General features: G+C 39.8%; 1 protein-coding gene across 2 annotated transcripts in view; it reads left to right on the top strand.

Moving 5' to 3' along the window:
* Positions 1–1,315: 1,315 nt before the first annotated feature.
* Positions 1,316–22,966, top strand: part of pth1r (parathyroid hormone 1 receptor) — a 37,752-nt gene continuing 16,101 nt past the window's right edge. The window contains exons 1-2 of one of the 2 annotated variants that reach the window (XM_031865296.1): positions 1,316–2,451; positions 21,677–21,779. In XM_031865296.1, the coding sequence (XP_031721156.1) occupies positions 2,383–2,451; positions 21,677–21,779 (172 nt within the window). In that variant the 5' untranslated portion in view covers positions 1,316–2,382. Of the gene's footprint in view, positions 2,452–20,987; positions 21,780–22,966 lie in introns of those variants that run through there. The other variant, XM_031865295.1, reaches the window with a different exon arrangement.

Raw genomic sequence — 22,966 nt, 5'->3', positions numbered from 1 at the left:
GGGAATTTACTTTCCAGGTAAAACACTGCGACAGTTTGACATACCCACACAGATTCTGTTCAGTGTTCCATGCTGTTTTTGCTGACGTAGGCTCGGAGAGAACCGCCGCGTTACTTCCCTATAGCTTGTTTTACCAACTGCATATAAGGTACTTCAATTTAACAGTTAACTTTCACATAGAGAAAACACTGTGAAAAGCTTAAAGTTCTAAGACAAAAACACGGACAACAACCAGATTAGACAAAACCGTAGTTGTGACCTGTCAATCACAAGATAGCCACGCCCTAAAGCATACCCTTCTTTATCATCTATTTTACTCTAAACAGGATCATGATTTTCTAAATGAACATCATGCTGTTTTGAAGAAGACTAGAACTAGCGACTGAGACCAAAATCTCATGTTTACAATGTTTACTAAATCAAGTGAGAAGTAGGGTCTTTTTCTCCAATGTGACTCCTTTTTGCAACCAGATGAGTCGCCCCCTGCTGGCTGTTAGAAAGAATAAGGCACTTCTTGCATTGGCTTCACTTTGCAGACTTGGAGGTTGCGGCCTAGTCTGAACCCTAAACAAGTCCTTTGAAGGTCTGTCCCAAAGTGAGGATTGGCCAAAATGTCCTCACTTTCCAAAATGTCCTCACTTTGAAGGTCTAAAACTGTGATTGATCCTCACAAAGATAGCTGTACAAGTACACACACACACTTGCACACATTTGTGTGATTACCCACACAGGTGCATGAAAAAACTCATTTGTCTGTGAGTACACATTTATTCATGAATGAACAACAATAAATGATTATTACCCATAAAGAGCGAGGTCAGTGGCACCTCAGTAATGATAAGGAAGTAAGGCCAATGTAAACTAAGAGGTCACTAAAATATTGTATGTAAATATGAGAAATGTAGATTCTTTACTGCCATGAGACTGTTCACACACTTCAACACTGTATGCCAAACAATCCACTGTTTCATTTAAAAACTTGAAAAATGTGTTACTCTTAGAGCCTTAATGTAAATTACAGTAAAGCAGCAGTTGTTGCCTGAGATAATCTTCTGCATTATGTCTCGGTAATCCAATCCTACTAGATGCAACTTTTGAGAGACTGCAGGGGGAAAAAGTGGTTTGGCAAATGCCCTGCGATCTGTTGAATGTGGAGTTTGTTTGAGGGGTGAGAAAATATGTCATTTCGGAGTCGTGGTTTATTCCAACGTAAGAGAGTGCGAACCAATGAGAGGCTGTTACGCTCCACCCTACCTGCCTCATTTCCGCCCCCCCTTTTCCATCCACATACTCACTACTGAACGCGACCTGCCGCTTGCCACATCTGGAGACGCTTCCCGACACGAGAAACTTCAACTTTTGCGTTTATTCTGCGCAGAAACAATTAGGCGATTGCGAACTGTCAATCCGTCAGGGTGAATTTTGCTTTTCTCGTGATAGTAAGTAGACATTCTTTCAGCCAAGTTGGCGTTTCTCTCTTACTCTGAGCGTTTTTTCCTCTTTTTTTTTTACATCACCATTGGTAAACAGAGCCCGTTTGGGAGTTTCATACATTCAGTTTGCTGTGTAACTGCCACGCTAGATCGTGTTATAGTTGAACGCGGTTTCTGGAAATAGCATGACACATTTCAATGTTGTGTTTTCATGAGTAAAAAACAAGGAAAGGGATGCGCAGCGCAGCGGTGCGTTAAATTAGTTGATTTAACGCAAATTAAGCCAACAAATCTATGAAAAGTTTGTAGCCTAATTTGCTCTGTCACAAGATTATTTTGTTGTATTATTAAATGCTAGAATTAAACCCTGCCGTACGATAGTACATGAGTGCGTTGATGCTGACATGAGTCAGGCGGGATCAAAGTGTGAAATTCAACAGCGCCTGATGATGGAGTGACACATTTCGGGCTTATTTGTGTCCAACGCTGATCTAACATTTTGGAAGAGAGAACTGGAATAAGCCATAAAGCGCACGGCTCCATACTGAAGTGTTTAAGTTAGTCTGAGGGGAAATTTAAAAGACCTAAAAATACAGCGTTGGTTTCTTCCCTACAAAGACCCATTTGAACTTCCCACCGCAGAGCGAGAGCGACATAAATAGTTCTGACATGTGGATGTAATTTCAGAAGAGGAAAAAAGACAGATGCAGAGAAATAAAGAGAGCGGGTTGAGCCTGAGCATATAGATTATAGGAAATTAAATCGAGGGCAGAGCGAGGCGATTACAGAGTTATGATTTCACAAGCCGCCACAAACACAGAGCAGCCAGATGGAGTGAAAAAACACAATTTGCTCCACTTTGAAGAGAGTTAAATAGAATAAACAATTTCACCAGTGTCTGTTTGAGCCCCGCAAGGACCCTTGGAGGCAGAGTTGCCTCAGGTCAATTATGGGATCCGCTCTGCTCCTCCACAATCTGGACTTTCTTCTCATCTCACTACTGAGTGGCTTATTTCTGGTAAGTCTTTTTTTTTTTTCATCCATGTAATAACCGACATGTTAATTTAATGTTGCATTTGTGAACTGTGAACCAGTGGAGCCTTCTCTGTGCACACATCACTGACAGCTTGTCCGAGAGCAGCTGTTATTGCAACTGTTCGTAAGTGTTTCACATAAGGAGATGTTGGGGATAATTTGTAATCAGACAAAACGTGCATGTTGTCATATCTACAAAATTCACTCTCAGCTTTTACATTTCTATAACATCTTTGCATCTCTTGGAAAAGATTACGGTAATGTGTTTGAGTTTAGTAAAGGGAAGGTGTTGACCTCCATAATAAAAGACTGACAGAAATCAAAAGCTCTGAACTCGCATCACCCTCACACCTTCAATATCTCTGTGCTGCACATCACTCTTGTGGCATTAAAGCCAGTAAATGCAGGCTTAATTGTGTGCGAGCTTTAATTTTTCGACAAGACACTCGTATTGACATATTGGACTGGGTGAACAGGGTTGTGCTCAAGCTGCTGTGATTGGTGATTACACTCTTGTTCCATTAAATGCATCTTCTCGCAGTTACAACAACACAGTGTTTGTGTAAAGCAGCTCCCGGTAACCTAGTCCCTGTAATAGGCAAGGCATTTACTACGGGTTTCAAGCTCTCACCTGACTGAACACAAGCAATTCTTGCAGTCAGAATGTAAATATTTCATTCAGAACTCATAGCGCCTGAACAATTTCACATCACTTTTGCCCGCCATTGTGATTTATAATTGCGCTCTCAAATATTGCCATAGCTGTATCCAGAGGGACTGCTGCCCACACACACATACACACACACACACACACACACACACACACACACACACACACACACACACACTGTACAGGCAGAGCAGCGCACCAAGTTGGTTCTGTGTGTTTTGGCTGAGGCTGTTGTGCATTCAACAGGCAGTTCGCCCAGGCTCTGAGGTACAGTGCATTTTCCCAGTGATGTGGTCCATCACTGTACCGCAGTGGACCTCGAGGCTCATTGGTTCAGATGGCAGAGGAAAACAATTATAACATTGCTGTGTATTTATAGCTAATTCAACATTCAGTCGTTAAAAGGTTCTGTCTGTGCATGGTGTTTACCCGTTTTTTAACTTTGGTGTTTGCTTAGTCTTCTTCTCCACAAAAAAGTAAATTTTTTTCCAAACTGTGACCAAATTGAAAGATTTCACTGAAAGCCAAAGCTGACAGTGGAAAGTGTGCGTCTCTGTTTAAAGCAATAATACATTTTAAATTGAGTTGTCAAACTACAGGACTCTGACATTTTCCAGAGACTCTGCATAGAAATGATGATATCAAGGTATCGTAGCTACAACTATTTAGGGATGCACGATCCAACTTTTTCAGTCCCGATAACTGGGCTTTGGGTACCGATCTGATACAAGTGTTAAATGAATAAGATGTCTCATTGTGTGGACGTGGTCTTATGTGTAAAGCAACATCAGGCTTGAGTAAAACATTGCTTACTTAACGTTATAAAACAACATGTAATAAATAAATACATATATAAATGTACTGAATAGATATTTATTATTAAAACAATAAAGTGTGCACCAGGTAAAACAATTGTAACCCTTTTTAATGCAGCAACAATTTGGTCAAAAGTTAAACAGGGATTAAAAATTCAGTATATAATGTAGAAAGCATATGAACATAAAATTCAATTTAATAGAATCCATATCTGATATCTGTATCATTGCATCCCTGCAAATATTCACCAACAAGTCGAGGTGGTTGGATCCATACGTGGTATCCAACATTTTTTATCTGAACGATACACGAACAAATAGAGAATCTCTCCATTGTGCTGCAGTGACAGAGACAAAGCCCTACCTCACAGAGCCTTCGCTCAGTGTGAATGGCTGCCTCACTTACTCAGTTATTACATTTATTAAGCGGAAGCACTGCTTCCAGGAACCTTTGAGAGCGTTTAATTTCTCCCTCATGACTGTGTTTTCCTCCGTGATGACTTGCATGTGTCTGGATTCTCACTGGATGGACTAGAGCTGTATCTGTGTCTGTCTAATATCCAAGCATTATGTCTGCAGTGGGAAACCTGTTATGTTTTGTAGTGCACGAGTCAGTTTAGTCTATTTTACTAGACGTGGAAAACATTTGTTGTTGAGGACTTTATCCAGAACTTTTTTTTTGCAGCGAAACAGCGGCTTCTCAGTGTGGTTGAAATGTCTCGATTAAGTAGTTTAATCTCTGTTGTGTTGGACCTGAATACTTAAAACCACAAGATGACGATTGTAGTCTACAGTTTCATCAAAATGTAACATAAAATAATTTTTTTATAGTAACTCACTTCTACCTCAAGTTCATCATTAAAAGCCTTTTCAGTTGATGGTCTCAAAAAAACACATACCGCCCCTTGGAATAAAGTTTCAGAGCAGTGCTATCCATCTCAAATTACCCTCGATGGAATTTCATAACTGAGATTAGACTGCGGGGTAATCTCATCTCTGTCTCTGGTAATTAGGGGCAGCAGATTACTTCTCACTAATTCATTTGAACTGCTGGGGCATTTGTGAAACAGGCTTTAATATTAAAATTATTTTTTGCATGTCCTGTTAACTGATCTCTAGTATGACGTATTATATATTTTTTCCCGCTTTTATCCAAGTTTATATGAGTGTATCTGAAGGAGCATGAAATGAAGCATCTCCTGATTCTCTTTGAATTAGACTTACTCTGCAGCAGCATACAGACTTATTTGCCATAAACATTCCCTAATAAGAGGTGATGCAGTTGACTCTACTCTGGAAGGCTGAGTGATAATTCTATTCTTTATTTTCTCTCTATGTAAACATATTGCGTCAAAATGCTCATATTAATTTAACACATTTCAGAGGCTCAAATACCTCAAAGATTTGTTTTTATTATAAGATTTTAAACAGGACAAGTGAATCATTCTTAGTTCCAATCCAGTTTTCCTACGGCTCTTTTAATCTCATACAGGGTTTTAAAAGGAAATGCTTAGTGCTTAGACTTTTTCGATCGCAAAAGCCTGTCTGACTCCAGCTAATTGACCTTTGATGTTGTCATTCATTTAGTCAGGTACTTCAAACTGTTTGGTTGTGGCCTTGATTTTGACTCCCCCTTTGATCAGACCCCATTAGGACACAGACGGACCACAAAGCCCTGCCAGGATCAATTGGCTCACCTGAATGTGTGTTTCTGTCAACTGGGTATCATTTCTTCCCCTCCACGAGATAGACCTCCACAATTGGTGTTATCCGCATTCTAAGGGTTTACTCTTTGATTATGATTATTTTTTGTTCACATTGATGCATGGCCAGGCTTTTTATGGTGACCTTTACTGTTCCTAAGTGGGAGAAGAAGCAGTAGGAGGTGCGTCAGCAGTGGTTTGTTGTCAAAGTGCCAGAATTACCAGGATGTGTTGTGTGCCTTTAAACCCCTTCAAAAGCACAAGATACAAATCACCATTTTTGTGTTATTTTCTTTTCTCTTCTCAATGAACAGATCAGGCTTCAACTAAGGCTTCTTTTAACGAAATCCATTTGTGCTGGGCTTTTATGCTTGGCTTAACCAATCTCCGTTGATCTGTGAGCATCAGAAAAGCTTTTACCGTATTCACCTTCGTCCCTTTTGCAAGTTGCCTGTTAATTTACCAATCAGAGCCCACTGCTCACGTAAACAATGAAACAAGTCTTTAACACAGTATATTTTCTTACTTTATCCTGTTAGTTCAAGTAGAGCAGCTGAGGATCCATGGAGGGTAATGCTAATTGTTGATTAGCTTGAGCAAATTTGAGCCCTCGCATGGCAGAAAGCTGCAGTTTAGGCCAAGAAAGGATGGGCCATCTGCACATCTCCACAGCAGTAAACAAACAAACAAACAAACAGACAGATGGGAAAAATAGTCATGGCAATCAATCTAGCATGTGGGCTCACAATCAGCATCAAGAATGCATTTTAAAGCCATCAATGCCATATTTTGGAAAGATGAATGTATCCGTGTCCAAAGGGGATCAAGTAAATAAATCATTATGAACTGAATTCTTTTGTGACTTTCAGGTACCTTTGGTATTTGTACAGTGACTATATATTGTGATCAGCTTTGCCTCATTGCTAGTACTGTAATTCTTGCCTATTGCTTAACATTACTTTGGTTTGATAGCTGTGACACTGGTCGGCGTCACAGACAAAACAGGCAGTGGGCTTGAAACTAGCCCCAAGATAGTTGTGACATTTGACTCTGATACAAATCTTTCAGGTCCCACCTGAGGGACAGGATGAAGCATTTTTTGATTCTTTCTTTAAATAGGCATAGAGGTAATGAACTCTCACTGTCTTTCCAAAGTGCAGCATTCTAATACTGATGCTGATAATATCTGGTTGTTTGATGCATTGGTGAGTTTATTGTGTACGCTTCAATGCCTGAGCTCACTCAAAATGTCTCATAGTTATTACTCTGGCGAAATGAAGGTTAAATAGAATAAAAGTTGGTGGATCTCTCATATTTATATCATCATATTAGACTGTTTTAGACAGAATTAAAAGTATGCTCACACCTCCCTGATTTACAAAAAACAGAGCCCAAAGTGCTACGAACCACCAGTTGAATGATGAAGCTACTACTTTTAGCCGCTGGCCGTACAGCGATATGATATAATACAGCTAGCGAGTCGGACTTGGCAATAATTCCATATAACTGTTTATCGATCTAGCCGATAACATTCTGCAAATTTCTGTTGTCTTGACCAAGAGTTTTCAAAGTGTATGAGCAGTGAGACTGAACCAATAAAAACAGTGACATCTTCCATTCCAGCTGCTTGTGCTAATCCCAATTTGGACAGTGGGTTCACGTTATTGCGCCGCTAAACTGGATGAGACTATTGTATGATGTAACTCCTACCAGTTGTCATCTTTTGGGCCCTGTTGTTACTGTGTGAAATGTTTGAAAAAAAAGACCAGCTGATTGTTATATAGTGGCAATCAGATCGCAGAATTTTACCATCCTTCCATCTATTTCCTCTTATTTGGGGACGGGTCATGGGGGCAGCAGGCTTAGGAAGGTAATCCAGACATCCCTCTCCCCAGCAACGATTTTGAGCTCTTCCTGGGGAGGTGTTCCCAGGCCAGACAGGATATATAATCCTCCAGCGTGTTCTGGGTCTACCCCGGGGCCTCTGTCCAGTTGGACATCCCTGGAAAACCTCTAAAAGGAGGCGTCCAGAAGGCATCCTGATTAGATGTCCCAACCACCTCAGCTGGGCCCTTTCGATGTGAAGGAGCAGCGGCTCTACGACGCGCTCCCTCCGGATAGCTGATCTTCTGAGCCTATCGCTGAGGCTGAGCCCAGTCATTCTACTATGGAAGCTCATTTCGGCCGCTTGTATCCGCGATCTTATTGTTTCCGTCACCACCCAAAGCTCATGACCATAGGTGAGGGTGGGAACGTCGATGAACTGGAAAGTCGAGAGCTTTGCCTTGCAGCTCATCTTGCTCTTCCCAACTTTACGATCAGTTTCATAACAAGTTGCTAAAAAGAAGCTACAATTACACATCATTACTTTACTTCCTGTAGGCCGCTGCATGCGTTTGAACTCCTAAAACGGGCTACTTGTGATGAAATGATTTATCCTACTGGTCTTGGGTTTGTGGTCTTGGTATGATTAAACGTTTTTTCTGTCATACTCGGTGTATACAATGTACCCAGAAACAATATACATGTATCACATCCACAGGCTGGATGGGAGTTAACAGTTCTATGTATACGGGGTGACAGCAGGTCAGGAAATCTTTTAAAGTTTTGTTTGAGGTATAATTGTGGATATTGCTTTAAACCACTTGAAGCTAACAGCTCTGGGGAGACACTTGCACTTACTTCTCGAGTGAAATGTTACATCATCGAGTCATGAAAAATAACATGTTTACACTCTCAGCTTTGGGAGTACCATGTATTTGATGGACTGTGGATAAATAGAAATCAGCAGTAGTATATTAAGCTGAAGGTTTTGAGAGGGAGTATTCTGCTGCACAGATGGTATTCATACCCACCTTGGTTAAAATGTAATTTCTCCATCCAAATGAGATTATGTTGTTGGCAGACTAGAGACTGCCTGTTTTGCAATGTAGTTTTACAGCCCGTATACTGTGGATTTAAGCAGCACGGAGGTGTAAACTCTGTATCAGCTGCTTGTCGCTGTAGATTGTGAGTCACCCGCTTTCGTCACTGGTCAGTTGACATGTTTGCCTAAATTTTCCTGGGATCAGCATGGGATTCAGCTCACAGAGGCAACTTGTAGTGGAAAATACCCTTCACACACATATCATTATGCGCTGTATTTCACTGCAGAGCTTTACAGTAGCTGAGAGGATTGCTGCGATAACTGCAGAATAATCTAATATCTCTTAAAAACGCACACATCTTGTGCCACGGCTACCTTCTTTTTCTTTATTGACTGACACATTGCTCAGTTTTTAGAGGGCCTGTGAGTCAGACTCATAACGTGTGTGTTAATAGGAGAGTCTTCGGTTTCACCAGCATAGTAAGGTTATACCATGGCTGTGTTTGACTCAGGAAAGAGCTTGTTTTCTTGACTTACCGTGACCTTTGCTTTTTCTTTTTTCTTAGCTTTTCCACTTGAAAAACAGTAGAGTATGTGTAACTCAATGCCACTTTCACAGCTCGCTGAAAAAGTTACACTTCTTACTTATATTTAATGGCATGCCTCTGCCCTATGAACCTCAGCATTTCATAAAGAGATGCTGTTTGGATGGGTATGAGTTTGAGTTGGTGGCAACATCATGCTATTTATTTTTTCTTAACCTTGAGGACTTGCACGGGACTAGTATCACCAGCAGACTTCATGGATTTAGAAATTGCCCCCCCCCCCCATGCCTGTATTTTGTGCGGTGCATTCGCAATGGGATAAGAGAAGTCTTTTCCCATTGCGAATGGGAATGTCAAGGCTCTGTGTAACATCAGCTTATAAAAAAATATACCATATGATATTAATATCGATTTTATAGATATTATTATATGACATAGGCCTTTATGTTTATATAATACTTACAACGACCTCTTGCTCTGGTGCGAATGGGTCTCCGTGCTACGTAGCGAGATGAGCCTCCTGAATTTGCACCCACAATGCTGTCAAAACTTTAATTTGTAATTGCTTTAATTTGTAATTGCCAACACAGCCTTCATAATTCTCTACCAGGAAAGAGTCTGAAAGAGTCTGAAAAAACTCAAAGAGAACCCCCCCAAAAATAAAACAAGATGCACAAGACATTGCAGCTTCGCACGGTAAGACTAGTCCTGTGCGAATAGAGCTTTATTGATGCCTTTGAATCGGCTTGTTAGCACCCAGTGATCCTGTGAATGAAAAGCTAACAAGCATCAGTTTGACAAAAATCCGTGAAGGCAAAGGAGGCTTTATTTAATGAGGCCATGGATGCTTTGGTAAACTACATCTGACACTTTCTCTCGCCAACCTTACTTTATTTTTCTCATTGTGGACATGTCATGAGTGAAATGATTTTATTTCTGAAGACAGACAGGTTCCAAGATTCAGCTGAATACTCGAGACATGCTGTATCTCGGAGAAGTTGAAGCCCCGTCCATGTGTCAAACATTTGGCACATTTCAGAATGTCAGGCTGCCTCTCCTCTTGTCAGCCGTTGATGAGGTGTTCTGACTTCCACCTTCATGTTGAGCATGTCCAATACCAACATTCTTTTCACTCAAGCATTGCACCAAGATACTTTTGAAATAGCAGTATATCATCACTCAACAATTCGAAAAGTCATGGCCCAACTGATTGATTGCCAGCGGTGTGATAAGTTTGCGTCCTATGTGGTCCTATTCCATCAATCACCTGCTGTATCAATATTGTGGTGCAGACTTCCTTGCGGGCAATATGCTTGGAATCTCAGAATACCTCAGTGGAGTTGACATGTGAAAATTCTCAGCAATGTCGATGACTTTGCCGTTGACCAATGGTTCTGCTCAGCCCTACCCCCCACTGTTGGTGAAGGGATTGAGTTTCAAATATACAGAAGCTCTTGGACTCATTCTAGTCACTTAAATGCAACACAGATTGAGTTTTTATTCAATTCCGAGTCAATTCCCGAAATTATCAGGAGCAGGGAGAGTAGGATTTCACACATCTGATCCAATTGTTTTCATGCAATTTGGAAGCAGCTCAAATCTTGGGCAGGAATACTCCCCCGGCACATGGCTTATGGTTGAGAGGAGGCCAAATTTCTGAAAAAGGATTTTTATTCGTTTCATTGCAAAACTGTGGGGCTTATGGGTTTGTAAGTATGCACTTCACAGCTCCAACTTTTGCAGGAATAAGTAAGACATCCTCACACTGCAGTACAGGGAAAGTCGCAGCAGATTTAAATTCAGATAACAGTGCGAAGTTTAGCTGGACTTTCCTGCATTAGCTCCATGGCATTTAAAACACTATATGAGAGCACAAACTCTGAACGTGGTTGCAAAGTTAGAGTTGAGGTCATCGCAGATCTTTAGTTAAAGTGCTGCAATATGAACTTACTAGCATTATAATTAATGTTTAGGACTGACATTTAGTGTAATGCTAATTGTGTATTACGGTCAGGTAAATTATTAATCCCAAGTGTTATTATCGCAAATATTTTTGCATGAGTTCTTCCTCCAACATTAGAAGCTCATGATCAGTCAAAGTTCACCATGTCTGTCCCCGATAGACTGGTGACATGTGTGGTAGGACGGGCTCCAGCCAACCCTGTGGCCCTGTTCAGTAGTGAGAAATTGATGAAGCTAGCTATCTTCAGGCTAGCACACCAGAATCTCAAACCAAACTGTCACCGGTTGAGTTGCATTGTGGGTAATGCAGGCGCCAGGTTTTGACAAGGAAGAAGAATGTAGAGAATCAAAAGAGGATACCTCTGGTTGTGCTGCTCTGATTTTTAAAGAATTTAAATTTTGGGGGTAATGAAGCTCATTTTGGTGTCAGTTTGTGTGACAAGACAGATGTTGTGTTCTCTGCTGTGAATTTGAAAGGGATTGCAAACAAGCATGCATGAGGAAAAGCTCAGAAACCCTGATACTTTGATTCGATGTGTCAAGAATCAGTTTGTCAGTTCACCACTGTTTCAAACCGTTCACAGTAGATTAAACCGAGGACCTTCTTGTCATTAGGCAACAGTGCAAACAATCAGCTTCATATCTGGCAAAAAACAAATACATTTTGTAACATTTAGTTCATTAAGAAGTTTTTTGTTTTCGTGCTCCTTTTTAGTGGCTGATGTTCAATGTGGATTGACTTATACTGTGTTCCTGTTGTGCTCACAGTGAGCTGAATGTGTGATATCGACTTTCAATGTTGTTATCCGTGCACACTGTTTGCCTTTCACTACATACCCTGCCTTTTACCCAGTTCAAGCCATTTTCAGTCAAATGAAAACATGGTTCAAAGCCCTCGGCACCAGTGACCTTGTAGTAAGTGGAGAGTGGAAAGCCCATGCTGACAGGCCATGTTGCAGGCCTTTCAGTAGGAGCACACCGTGACAAGTAACATTAAAACAGGACAATATAAACAATAAGTACATGGTTCCCTTTATTTATTTATCTGTTGTAGAATGCACAACAATGTCCTCAATGTCTTTCAGATGGACTTACTGAATGTCGTGTGAATGCTTTTTCCTTGAAGTCACGCTGGAAATGATTGTGCGTGTTATTTATGTTAACCCTTACAGCATCACTTTAGTTAAAGACGCAACATGCAAGTTTTAAATACCACTCTGAAGGTCACAGTAACGTGGTTACTATCATGTTTTATTCATTTGTAGGCATCAGAAAAATATTAGCCTTGCGGAAAAAAATAATTGGAATACATTTAATTAATTTGACAAACTTCATTAATGATTCTTAATAGACATATTGGTTGTCAGTTTATTAACTGGACATGTAAATCATTTTCTTTGCTGTTCTAATAATTTAGAGAGATGATTTTGACCTTGCTTGATAATTTTGAATAGTCTTTGTGCTAGAATGGCTACTCTGAGAAGCACCTCAATCAAGGTGACCAACTGCACAGGTTCACTCAGAGCAGCCTCTTCAATAGGGTGGAATATTAGAGAACAATGAGAGACACCTTGAGGTGATTAAACAGTGCCTAATTTGTCTGCAATTTAGAGGCTTTTATTGAGAAGGCAGTCACAATTAGGGGGTCTTATGAAAACAGTGCCCTTGTCCTAGGTCTTAGCAGGCAGCAGGCTGCTTGGTGCCCCTCCGGTTAAAAGGGAATACGGCTGATTGCTTGGAGCATTGCCGTCTAAACGTGTCACCTATTTGTGCTCAGCTCCTTCTTCACTCAAATGTTAAACCCCGTCCACAGCACTGATTGCTGTTTGTGCTCTTGCTGGTAATGGCACAACATGCTTGCTGCAGAAATTATTTTCATCAGTTTCCTAAGGTCAGAAGGATAAGTGTTGTCACATTGGGTTCTGGCTTTAACATGTGCGTAATTGAGCTCAGTCTCACTCTTCCAACTGGACATATTCTTTGCATGTGAGCCCCCTCCGTGCATCCGACTGTCTGTGTGCCGGTGTTGACCCTTGGACATACAGTACAGTTGCACATAGTTTTCTGGTTCATTGACTTAAGTTTTACGCTGATCTATCAGGCACCTGGCTTAAAAGCACAAGATCAACCAGAATGACTGGCTCTGATAGTTGTAGGGCCAGGACTAATGATTACATGTATTATTTTCTGAATTATCAGTTAATCATTTAGTTCATTAAACGTAAAAGTCAGGAAACATGCCCGTCACACTTATGAAGATGTTCATAATTGAACATCTTCAGGCTGTGCAATTGAAGCGGATTTGCGGCTAATTAAAGGCAGAAAAACATTGTTGGCAGCCGTGAAGACGCTGATGTGAATGAACAGAGACAAACCTTTGCAAACTGGAAACACATCCTGAACCACCAAGTCCACCTGGCCCGGCAGTCAATTCCCTGTCATCATTCATTTATGAAAGCTGTTGTGTAGTAAGAAATTACCTTTGGGAAGCTTTCAGACATTCTAAGGCTTATCCACTGTTTTTCTTGCATCAGTGTGTATTTTGGTGAAAGTCTCATTTAAAAATGGACGAGTCCATTAGAAAGTACCTGCTGTCAACCCTAATACATTTTGTATAGCCCTACTTTCTGCAACCTCACCCATTTCATCTTCACAAGTAATCTAGGTCAAGGTGATTTGTAGGTATGTAATTAGCTCAACCGACAAACTTGACACTTAATTCATTATTACAGCTGGTACTAACAAATAGGAAACCTAAACTAGACACCATTTTGCGATGGTATCACACCAGCCGGAACAACAAATCGTCAACCCTTGCACACACAGAGGGATGAGGAGAGGAGACGCTGAGCGCAGGCAGAGGCGCGTATGCATCGTCCACACAAGACGTAAATAAAGCACTCGAGGACTCATGACAAATTTGTGAGAAAAATATTTGACAGAGGAAACCTGCCGCCTTAAAATAAAATAAAATAATTTCCTTCATTTATTGGTGGATATAAACGCACCAGAGTGCCGTAAATGAAGTGTTTGACGCTCAAATTTTTCTTAATTAAAGCACTGGCAACGCCTCCCACTCTCCCTACTGGAAAGCCGTCACCTTGTTAATGCAGTTAAACAGTATCTCCAGCTCAGACAAGCTTGCTCTGTTTAATCCAATCAGACCGCTGCTCATTTGTAAACAGCCTCTAATGTGTCCCGCCTACATTAGTTCAGCCCTTACTGGTTGTATTTGAGACCTTTTTGACGAGAATTGATCATTGGGTGAAAAATATATGAAATATCTCCCACAATAAATTTTTTAGTTGTCGATGACTGATGAAGCCAATGCGGGGTATCCTTTAGGGCCTGGGCACGTAGTGATTAACAGGTCGCTACCACGGCGTTGACTGCTCTGGAAGTTGCCAGGTTTACATCCTAACTTTAATCCTTTCGCAGTGTGTTTTCTGTTCATGGAAGTTAATCCTATCTTCGTCTAAACATGTCTTCTTCAGCATTCGCTTGTACTTAGCTCCCACCCTCTTGTGTCACTTCTGGTTGCAATAAAACAAATTGGCGATGGCCCAAACGTTGAATTTGAGGCTTCAAAGCCCATGAACCAATGGGTGATGTCACGGCGACAACGTCCACTTCAGTCTGTGTTTTATGTTTTAGACAAAATCTGTCTGCAGAAATATAAACAAAGCAAAGTACTCAAAACCGCCTCTGTGGTACTACCGCTACAGCAGGTGTCTCAGGGGCCATATTTTGCCATGATGACACACACACACACAGACTCACAAGATGAATACAATGCCAGCGTCGCAGCTGTTGATAATCAATTTTGAATGTCTCTTTCATCACATATAATGTCAGAATTTGTTTCTAAGGTTGCAAAATGTAATGGTCAGTTATTTTTTTGTTTGGGTCCATTTCCTCTCGTGATGAAAATCAACATGAATGAATGATGCTTCTGAATAAACACATCATCTCATTTCATATGATTAGAGGATTACTACTGAGGTTGCCAAGCTGTGACTGAGAGGGTATCGCATGCCATTAATGCTACAGCTTGTGCCGTGAAACTGCGCAATCTGTTACATTAGAGGAAAAAAAAAGCTCTTATGGATTATAAATCTACTTTATAAAAATATATTTTTAACCTATAATCCTCATAATCTACATATAAAAAATAACTAGATTTACATTATGTAACCTATTGTCCATCTAGTAGTCTGTCACGAGTTAGTTGACACTTTTGTGACATCCATTAAGATATTATACGTCCTGTACATTTGATTGCAGCATAAGCATTAGTCGTTTTTAAGCTTCTGATGAAATTAATTTGCATTGCTGTATTGGAGGAACGGCTCATACTTATACATATTAAATCACTTATGTAACGCATTAATTGTCCTTTTCAATTTAGGAGAACAACACGTTCACAGCTGCCTGGGTTCCAGGAGATGTATGCTGCCGCTCAGAGCACACACAATGTTTCCATCAAGGACAAAAGTGCTGTTCTTCAAGCTTATGACCAGAGCGGGGTATAATTAGGAACTAAATGCTGCTTTAACTCAGAATGTGGTCGGCAAGCATTTCCAAAGGACAACCAGTCTTGTGGTTTGTGGTTTTCATCATCAAATGCAAATTGCACAGTTGAAAAGGAGTGGCACTGACTCATAGAGTTTATAATATCCAAGAACCTCATCCGCTAAAACATTCATGCGGTGCAATATGTCAAAAGTAACATATTCGTGTTTTTTCCAGATAGTGCACAGGCCATTAAAAACAAGATTCAGCAGTTATAATTTTCTAGACCCCTCTATTCCGTGGAGGAAAAAAAAACATACAGGAAAGTCAAAAAGCCCTTGGGATAAAATTTTGAATATCTGCCAACAACAAGGAAGTGAATGTTAGCCTATGGTGTAAAGAATGGCAAATCACCAAAACAAGTACATAAAACAAACATTCAACTGTATTCCCATAATAGAGGTGCTTCACAGTGACCAGAGTAAATATTATCTGTATATTATTTATCATCCATGTGACGAAGTGTGATCTGCAAAGGAAAGTCTCACTTTATACGACCGTTTACCTAAAAATCTCATCCTTACAGACGGATCAGCTAACAGAGAGAGGCCTTATTGGGCGACTCAGAAGTGAGGGAGAAAATGAATAGGTTTGTGACAATATGTTTATCGACAAAAAAATTTAAATTTAAGTATTTGGGAGCCAAATTTTACAACAGCGAAACTATATCCAAACATCTGTTTACAAAACCTTACTATTTAAAACACTTTGGATTTGTCCAGAATCACACGGACGAGTGCCTACGCGAGCTTGAGACTGCGTTCGTTCATGTTGGCGATGAAGATGAAGAGGCTGTCGAAATCCCAACTGTTGTTTTGGCTCTCAGCCAGTGACTGACTGAGCAGAACCAGCTTTTGGACATTTAGTGGTCCTCTAGTGCCACCATCAAGCTTGCCTTTCAGTTTTTAAATGAACTTATCTTCTGTTCCCACGTTCCCAACACAAGGAACCTTTTTCAATATTTTTTTAAATCCTCATTTCTAGTGCCACCATTAAAACCCTTGGAAACCAGTTTAAATGAGCCGGTTTTGACCAGTCTACTACTTGGTGCGATCTTGCCCCAAATGACCACAGTTTAACCTTTATGTTCATATTTGTTTTGCATACTTTATAGCTTACTTTGTCCTCTAATTCAGGCTCTATGGAGCCTTCAGCAAGAGTGATAATCATTTGGAAATACTAAAAAAAGTATTTCACTTACCGCATTGTTGTGAATCAATCACTTGCATTACAATATTGTGCTCTGATAATGGTGTCATGTAATGGTAATAAAGAAAACAGTCCTGAATTTCCCCAGTCCTTACATTCATTTATTTAGCTTTTTAATTATTTAAATATATTTTAAGGCAATCTATTAGTATATTTGTTGAGCAGGATGCATTTTCTCTGTGGGGAGATTTTAAAGATATGCAACTCCACAATAACTTCTTAATACTTGTAGAGAAATTTCGTTTTAACTTGACTTTTACGGAATCAGTGCAAAGGTCACAGCCATCTGAAGCAGCAGCCTTTTCTGCAGGAATAATCTGCTTTCATTGTTCCAATGTTCTGGTTGAAAGTGAGTTTTGTTCTTTGGACTTGGAAGTTTTGCTCAGTCATGTAGTTGTTCTGTATTTAGACTCATTTGTCATGGTCTGAGGTACTGCTGATGAGATCATTGGGCTGTACTTTGACTTGCAATCGTTGTTGATGTACCATTTAAACTTTTTGGACACTACACTTTTTTTGTTTTGTGCTTTCTAATGAAAGTGTACCTCACCAGCTCCAGCATTTCACTCTCTTATTCACTGTAGGGCACTTCAGGAAATGACTTTGGTCAGCCACAACTTTCTCGAAAAAAGAAGAAAAAAAAAGGCTGTCCACAATCAAGACTGTTGGTAATGTAACGGAAAACCAGTGTCTCCACTCCACGTAGGCATGGCATCCATCCACATGGCTCTATTTATGCATTTTAAAAAAAATATTAAAAGATCAACAAATGCAGAGTTAAGACATCTGTGGTACAAGCCAAGCTAAACCTTTATAACTAAATATAACTAAGATTTAAGTTACTAAAATAAGATAGAAACCAGATGCTGGAATTAGAACTAAAACTGTAAATGTACCTTCATTCACATATGTCAGTATTCAGTCGTAGCGGTCCAACACTGTGTCTTGACACACCGGCATAAAAACGGTTCTCTCAATATTGGTCTTATATCCTTGCAGAGAGCCGCAGTTCAAGTCATCAAGGCGCAGTTTGCGAAGACAAATAGAAACTTGTGGTTTATTCAAGTGGAGTTTGTATTCTAGCGACCAGTGATGAAAACACACACATATATATATATATACATACGGTGTGTATTTTTCTAATTTGCATTTTGGCACACGCGCAAAAAGCATTGAACAAAAAGATGACTGTTTTGAATGAAACGCAGTAAATAAGAATGTCCATGTTTCTCCCTGTAAGAGTTGTGTTTACTTTGGAGGTTTGGACTCTGGCCAGTGGAGGAGGAAAAGTTCTCAGAAATAATCAGTGGGCACACTTATTACCCAGGATTCTCTTCTTAAAATGGTACATGATACTCTCCTATGTCCCTGCTTCCAAGCGTCTGCAGATGAAGGAAGACATTTCCCCAGTTTTTGAGAAAGAAAATACTCGCCGAAACTCCATACCTCATTTTAGTTTAGTGTTTCACAGGGGCTCAAACTGAGCCCCAAAGGTTAAGATATTTATTCGTAATGTGTTGGAAAGGCAGCTTCACTTAGCAGGTTTGTAGAAAAAAGTCAGCATTGAGGTAAAAAAAAAAAAAAAGAAGCTAAATGTAACTAAAGTATTATAAAAGGGCTGACATTTCGCTCCATTTTGAAGTGTTCGACTGAAGTGAGAATGACCATAATGACGTAAAACTCAACATGTAAAACTAAATAGATCCATGACATATATGAAGTGCTTTTTAATTTCCATTCAAACTGTGAAAATTCACAGAACTGCCGAACCAGCGGTACTACGTCACTATGCATTGATGATAATTACACTTGTCCTTCCAGAGCAGCTACCATCCAGATTCACTGTTTCTGGTTTCCTGTTGGTTCGGCTTTCACCTAAAGTAACACCAGCCGGTTATTCAGATGAAAATAGTATAAATGTCTCGGCAGCGGTCAGTGGAATATTCTATATTGGCATAGTTGGTACAGTAAACAGGTAGTATCTATCCTTGTTCGCCTATGGTCAAATGTTGTTCCATCTGTGGTTGTTTACTGTGCAAAGACATAAACGTCTTCATTCTGGAAACTTATTCAGCTCTCAGACTGGACATCCTTATTTCAGGACGGCAAGTAATGAAAATATTGATGGATTGAGGTATTATGGTTTCGTGTGAGGCAAATCCAAGACGGCTCGGTATTTACAGTTTAATTTTAAGATCAGGAAATTACGCACTTGCATCAGAGACAATTTATACACATCTTTGTTCCCAAATGGCTCCGATTTGGAAGTATTTTAGCTGCTTATTTTAGATTATATAGATGCACCAAAAAGGGCTGAAAAACTCCGGAAGATAGCAAAACTTAACTTTGCAGCAATAGATGTCTCTCCTTTGTAGCAGCAACTGCAGAAAACTGCTTTGTGTACAGTACTTCTACTACAGTAACTTCCTATTTTAGTGGCAGAACGTTAACTAAGTACATTTACTCAAGTTCTGTGTTCACTGTAAATTAAAGATACTTGTATTTCTTTTCCACATTATACCACTTTATACTTCTACTCCACAGCACTTTAGTGGGACATATTGCAGTTTTTATTTCACTAAATTTATCCAACATCTTCACCTCGACCAGCCACTAATTAAAATGCTGCTTACACATTAACAATAATTCAATAATATATCATGTAATAATATGACTTCAACAAGGGCCATTCTGCAGAGGTATATTTTGTTGGTAATACTTTACTTAATACGTGTACTCTTGTAAAAAAAAGCATCCTTACATTGTTGCATGACTACTTTTACGTAAGTGAAAGATCAGAGTACTTCATGCACCTCTGCATTTTTCGTCGTGAGAAACATAAAGCAACATACAGTTAATGTCTGTATAAAAAATTAGGATTCAACAGATATAGCTTGTTGGAAGCCTAAACGCAAATATTAGTGTTCAATCTTCCACTTTTAAAAGTGTTTGTTTTGTGTCACTCAGAAATACTAGTTTGTCTCTCGTAAACAACATCTGACAAACAAACAAATCCTGTGGCACCGTCGATTATAGTTACAGACAGGACAAGAGCATCTCCACACATAATATTCATATAAACCTCTTCACTCTCTCTCCGTCCCTTTGCTTCTTTAGTCTCTGATTGTTGGGACTAAATTGCCTCTTGACAAATTATTTCATTGATGCGTAAACCTGACAGCAGAATTAGATGTTTTTAGACCCAGACATGTAATTTGTGTCTGCAGCTGACTCCGTCTGTCTTTAATTTGTACTGTTTGCTCTGCATCATTGAACCAAATAAATAAGACTGGGAGTTTTTTTAGCCGTACCTCCAGGCTCACTGTAGCATACACGTTGGTTTGTGTTGCATTGTGCAGATACATACTGTATTTTACTGCCGTATTGGCTCAAAGCAGCATGAAAAAAAAACCCCATATGACAGCGTAGAAAATCCTGATGATTTGCTCCCTGATTTGCTTTTCAGCACTGGGTTTGAATTTTCTCTGTTTTCATTTCCACTTTTCTTGTCACGCTCTGTTAGAAATGTATGTAATCATTTTCAAGTCACATTCGTCATTAACCAAAATTGATCCACGGGCAAACAGCGAGCCAGTCAGTATGACCTAGAATGGAAAATCTTTCAATAGCTGGAAAACTACACCTCAGGTACCACTTTACTCTCAAACACAATGTTCAAAAGCTGAGAACATATCGGGTGTAAGAACATCCTTGCTATAATTTTCTCATGTCCGCTTAGTCACCTCTCAGTGGATATACAAGCTGGGACTATAACCAACAAGTGAAACGGAGACTGTTTATTCAAGGAAAAACATTTTTTTGCTTCATGACAGTTGAGACATAAATAAATACCACTTTTGTCATGAACACGCTGATGGGTGGACTGCTGCTGTCAAAGTACAATCTAATCTGACCTTCGAGACACAGACCAGGCCGCCTATCATCCAGGTCACCCTGTTGCTTTCCGTCATATTCCGTTTGAGAAAATGTCAGCAGTGTACATTTTCAGGATAAATTTCACAGACGGAAACTGGATTTAGAACGTGCTGCAGCGCAATGACCAGGGAAGCAAAAAGCAGTGGTTAGAGGGTTGTGAAGCAGCTGTGAAGAGGAAATCATGTCTGGAGGTAGCAAAAGTTGTTGATGCAACACTGAGTTATGGTCAGAAAGGTTGAAAAATGTAATTTGAAGGGCAAGTCCATTATTTATTTATTCATTATCTGTTTATTTTTTTCATGTCATTCTTTACAACACATTTCCAAATGGTTTGTATCAAATTCAAACATTCAAAATTTGGTCGAAATATGTTTTAGTGTAAAAAATGATATTTTCCCAAGCCCTTCTAAAAATGTGTTCAACGTAAACTGATGTAGGTTTCTGAATGGTGATGCTGATACATATATACATATAATCGTATCCATAATCAGTGTATTACCTACAGTGACTTTGATGTTACATAATAGAGAACACTATGTTGTATAAATAAAGAAAATGTCATGAAAACGTCTGGTTTCTTGTAGTTAATTACTGTAGTGTAACATTGTTTTTCCCAGGATTACCCTTTTAGATAATGGATGAATCCGTATTAATTAAGTGTCATCTGTGAGTGCTATTTGAGAGCCAGCTGATGCATGTCATGCTCCTTTTCACTCCAAGAGATAGGTCAGGAACTTTGAGTCAGATCCATACGGGACCGGAAATGTTAAATTACGAAAACACCCTGTCTTGTAAAAATAGCGTTGATCATGTATTGACTGAAAGATGTTGTTTATTGATGCAGCTTGGTATTTACAACATGCACCATGTACATCACTGCCAATTACCCTTAAATATTTCCCTTTATTAACTCTATTTTCTAATTTGCAGGCTTACGGAGATGATGTTCTGACGAAAGATGAGCAGATAGGCCTGCTGTTCAGAGCCAGACGGAAGTGTGAGGGGAACATCAAGTCAAAGCACAAGGTTCCTGGTGAGTAGAGAAACAACACGCTAATGTCACAGTGGTGACACATTATGATCAGATTTTTACTTTAATTTGCAAGGACATCTTTTGCTCCTTTAACCTAACTGTGATTTATGTCATGCCATAGTAAAACGGCAAAGGGGTCATCTTGTTGATGTTTGATTTTTGGAACGATAACAGATCAAAATCCATAAACCTGTTAATTGTTTGCATATATATCGACCAAAATACCTTGCTTAGCAACGCTGAAAGAAGTTAATTGTGTAGGAAGTAAGAGAAATCAGCAAAATAGGCTCAGCTGTTGAGGGAGCTTCCCACTGAATTCCAGCTGCAGCGAGAGGTTCAATGGGGAGTGCAATAAATCCCCCAGGGGCTAAACAGAGCAGAACCCCATGGCCACAGATTTGAAATACACATAATGCACAAGGCAGGGCAGGCCAATAAGATGTAAGAGGAGTACCAGGAAAAAGCTGGAGTAATGGAGGAAGAAATCAATCAACACAAAAGGTAAAGTCTGCCAGGAACTGTGAGAGTAAACAGCGCAAACCAGCAGCAGCAGCACGATGACCGTGAAGAGTTTGAGTGAGAGAGACTGCAACGACAGCCTTGTCTTGATTGAATGTGATTGTTGATTTGTTTGAATGTGTTTGTTGGTGATAAGAGTTCATACTAATCAGCTGATGACGTGTGCCACCTTGATGCTTACTAAAAAGAAAAAGATCAAGATGCATGTCACTGTTCTTGTCTACTTATTTGCTCATACAGTACAGGACGCTCAAATCAAAAGCCTTTTTGTGGAGCAGTGGCCTTTCAGTTAAATGTTGTCTGTAAGTTGGTGGTTACATTATGAAATGCTTTTCTGTTTCCTTTGCCCTCCTTGGGGCTTTCCGGAGGCTGATAATGAAGTTGTAGCTGATCCTGGGGTGTATTTGTGTGTTGAAAGCACTATTTTCCAGCAGACCCCAGCATCTACTGTATCTCGTTGCGGTTACTGTCAGTTTCCCAGTTGATTGTCCAGACGAGGATTTTGGATTCCACAGCCAAACCAATCATATTATTTTCTCTTTAACCCCAGTGCATTGTGGTCGCATTGAATGCTTCGACCCTCCAAACCATACCCACTTGTAAATGAAACACATAATTACAAATGTTTTATTCCAGGCTGAGAACACAAAAGCTTTTTGTTGACTGTT

The sequence above is a fragment of the Anarrhichthys ocellatus genome, unplaced genomic scaffold (genome assembly GCF_004355925.1).
Source record: "Anarrhichthys ocellatus isolate YVR2014 unplaced genomic scaffold, GSC_Weel_1.0 scaffold32, whole genome shotgun sequence".
NCBI classification, from domain to species: Eukaryota; Metazoa; Chordata; class Actinopteri; order Perciformes; family Anarhichadidae; genus Anarrhichthys; species Anarrhichthys ocellatus.
Note: the sequence above shows the minus strand (reverse complement) of the source record. Positions and strands in the feature narration are given on the sequence as shown.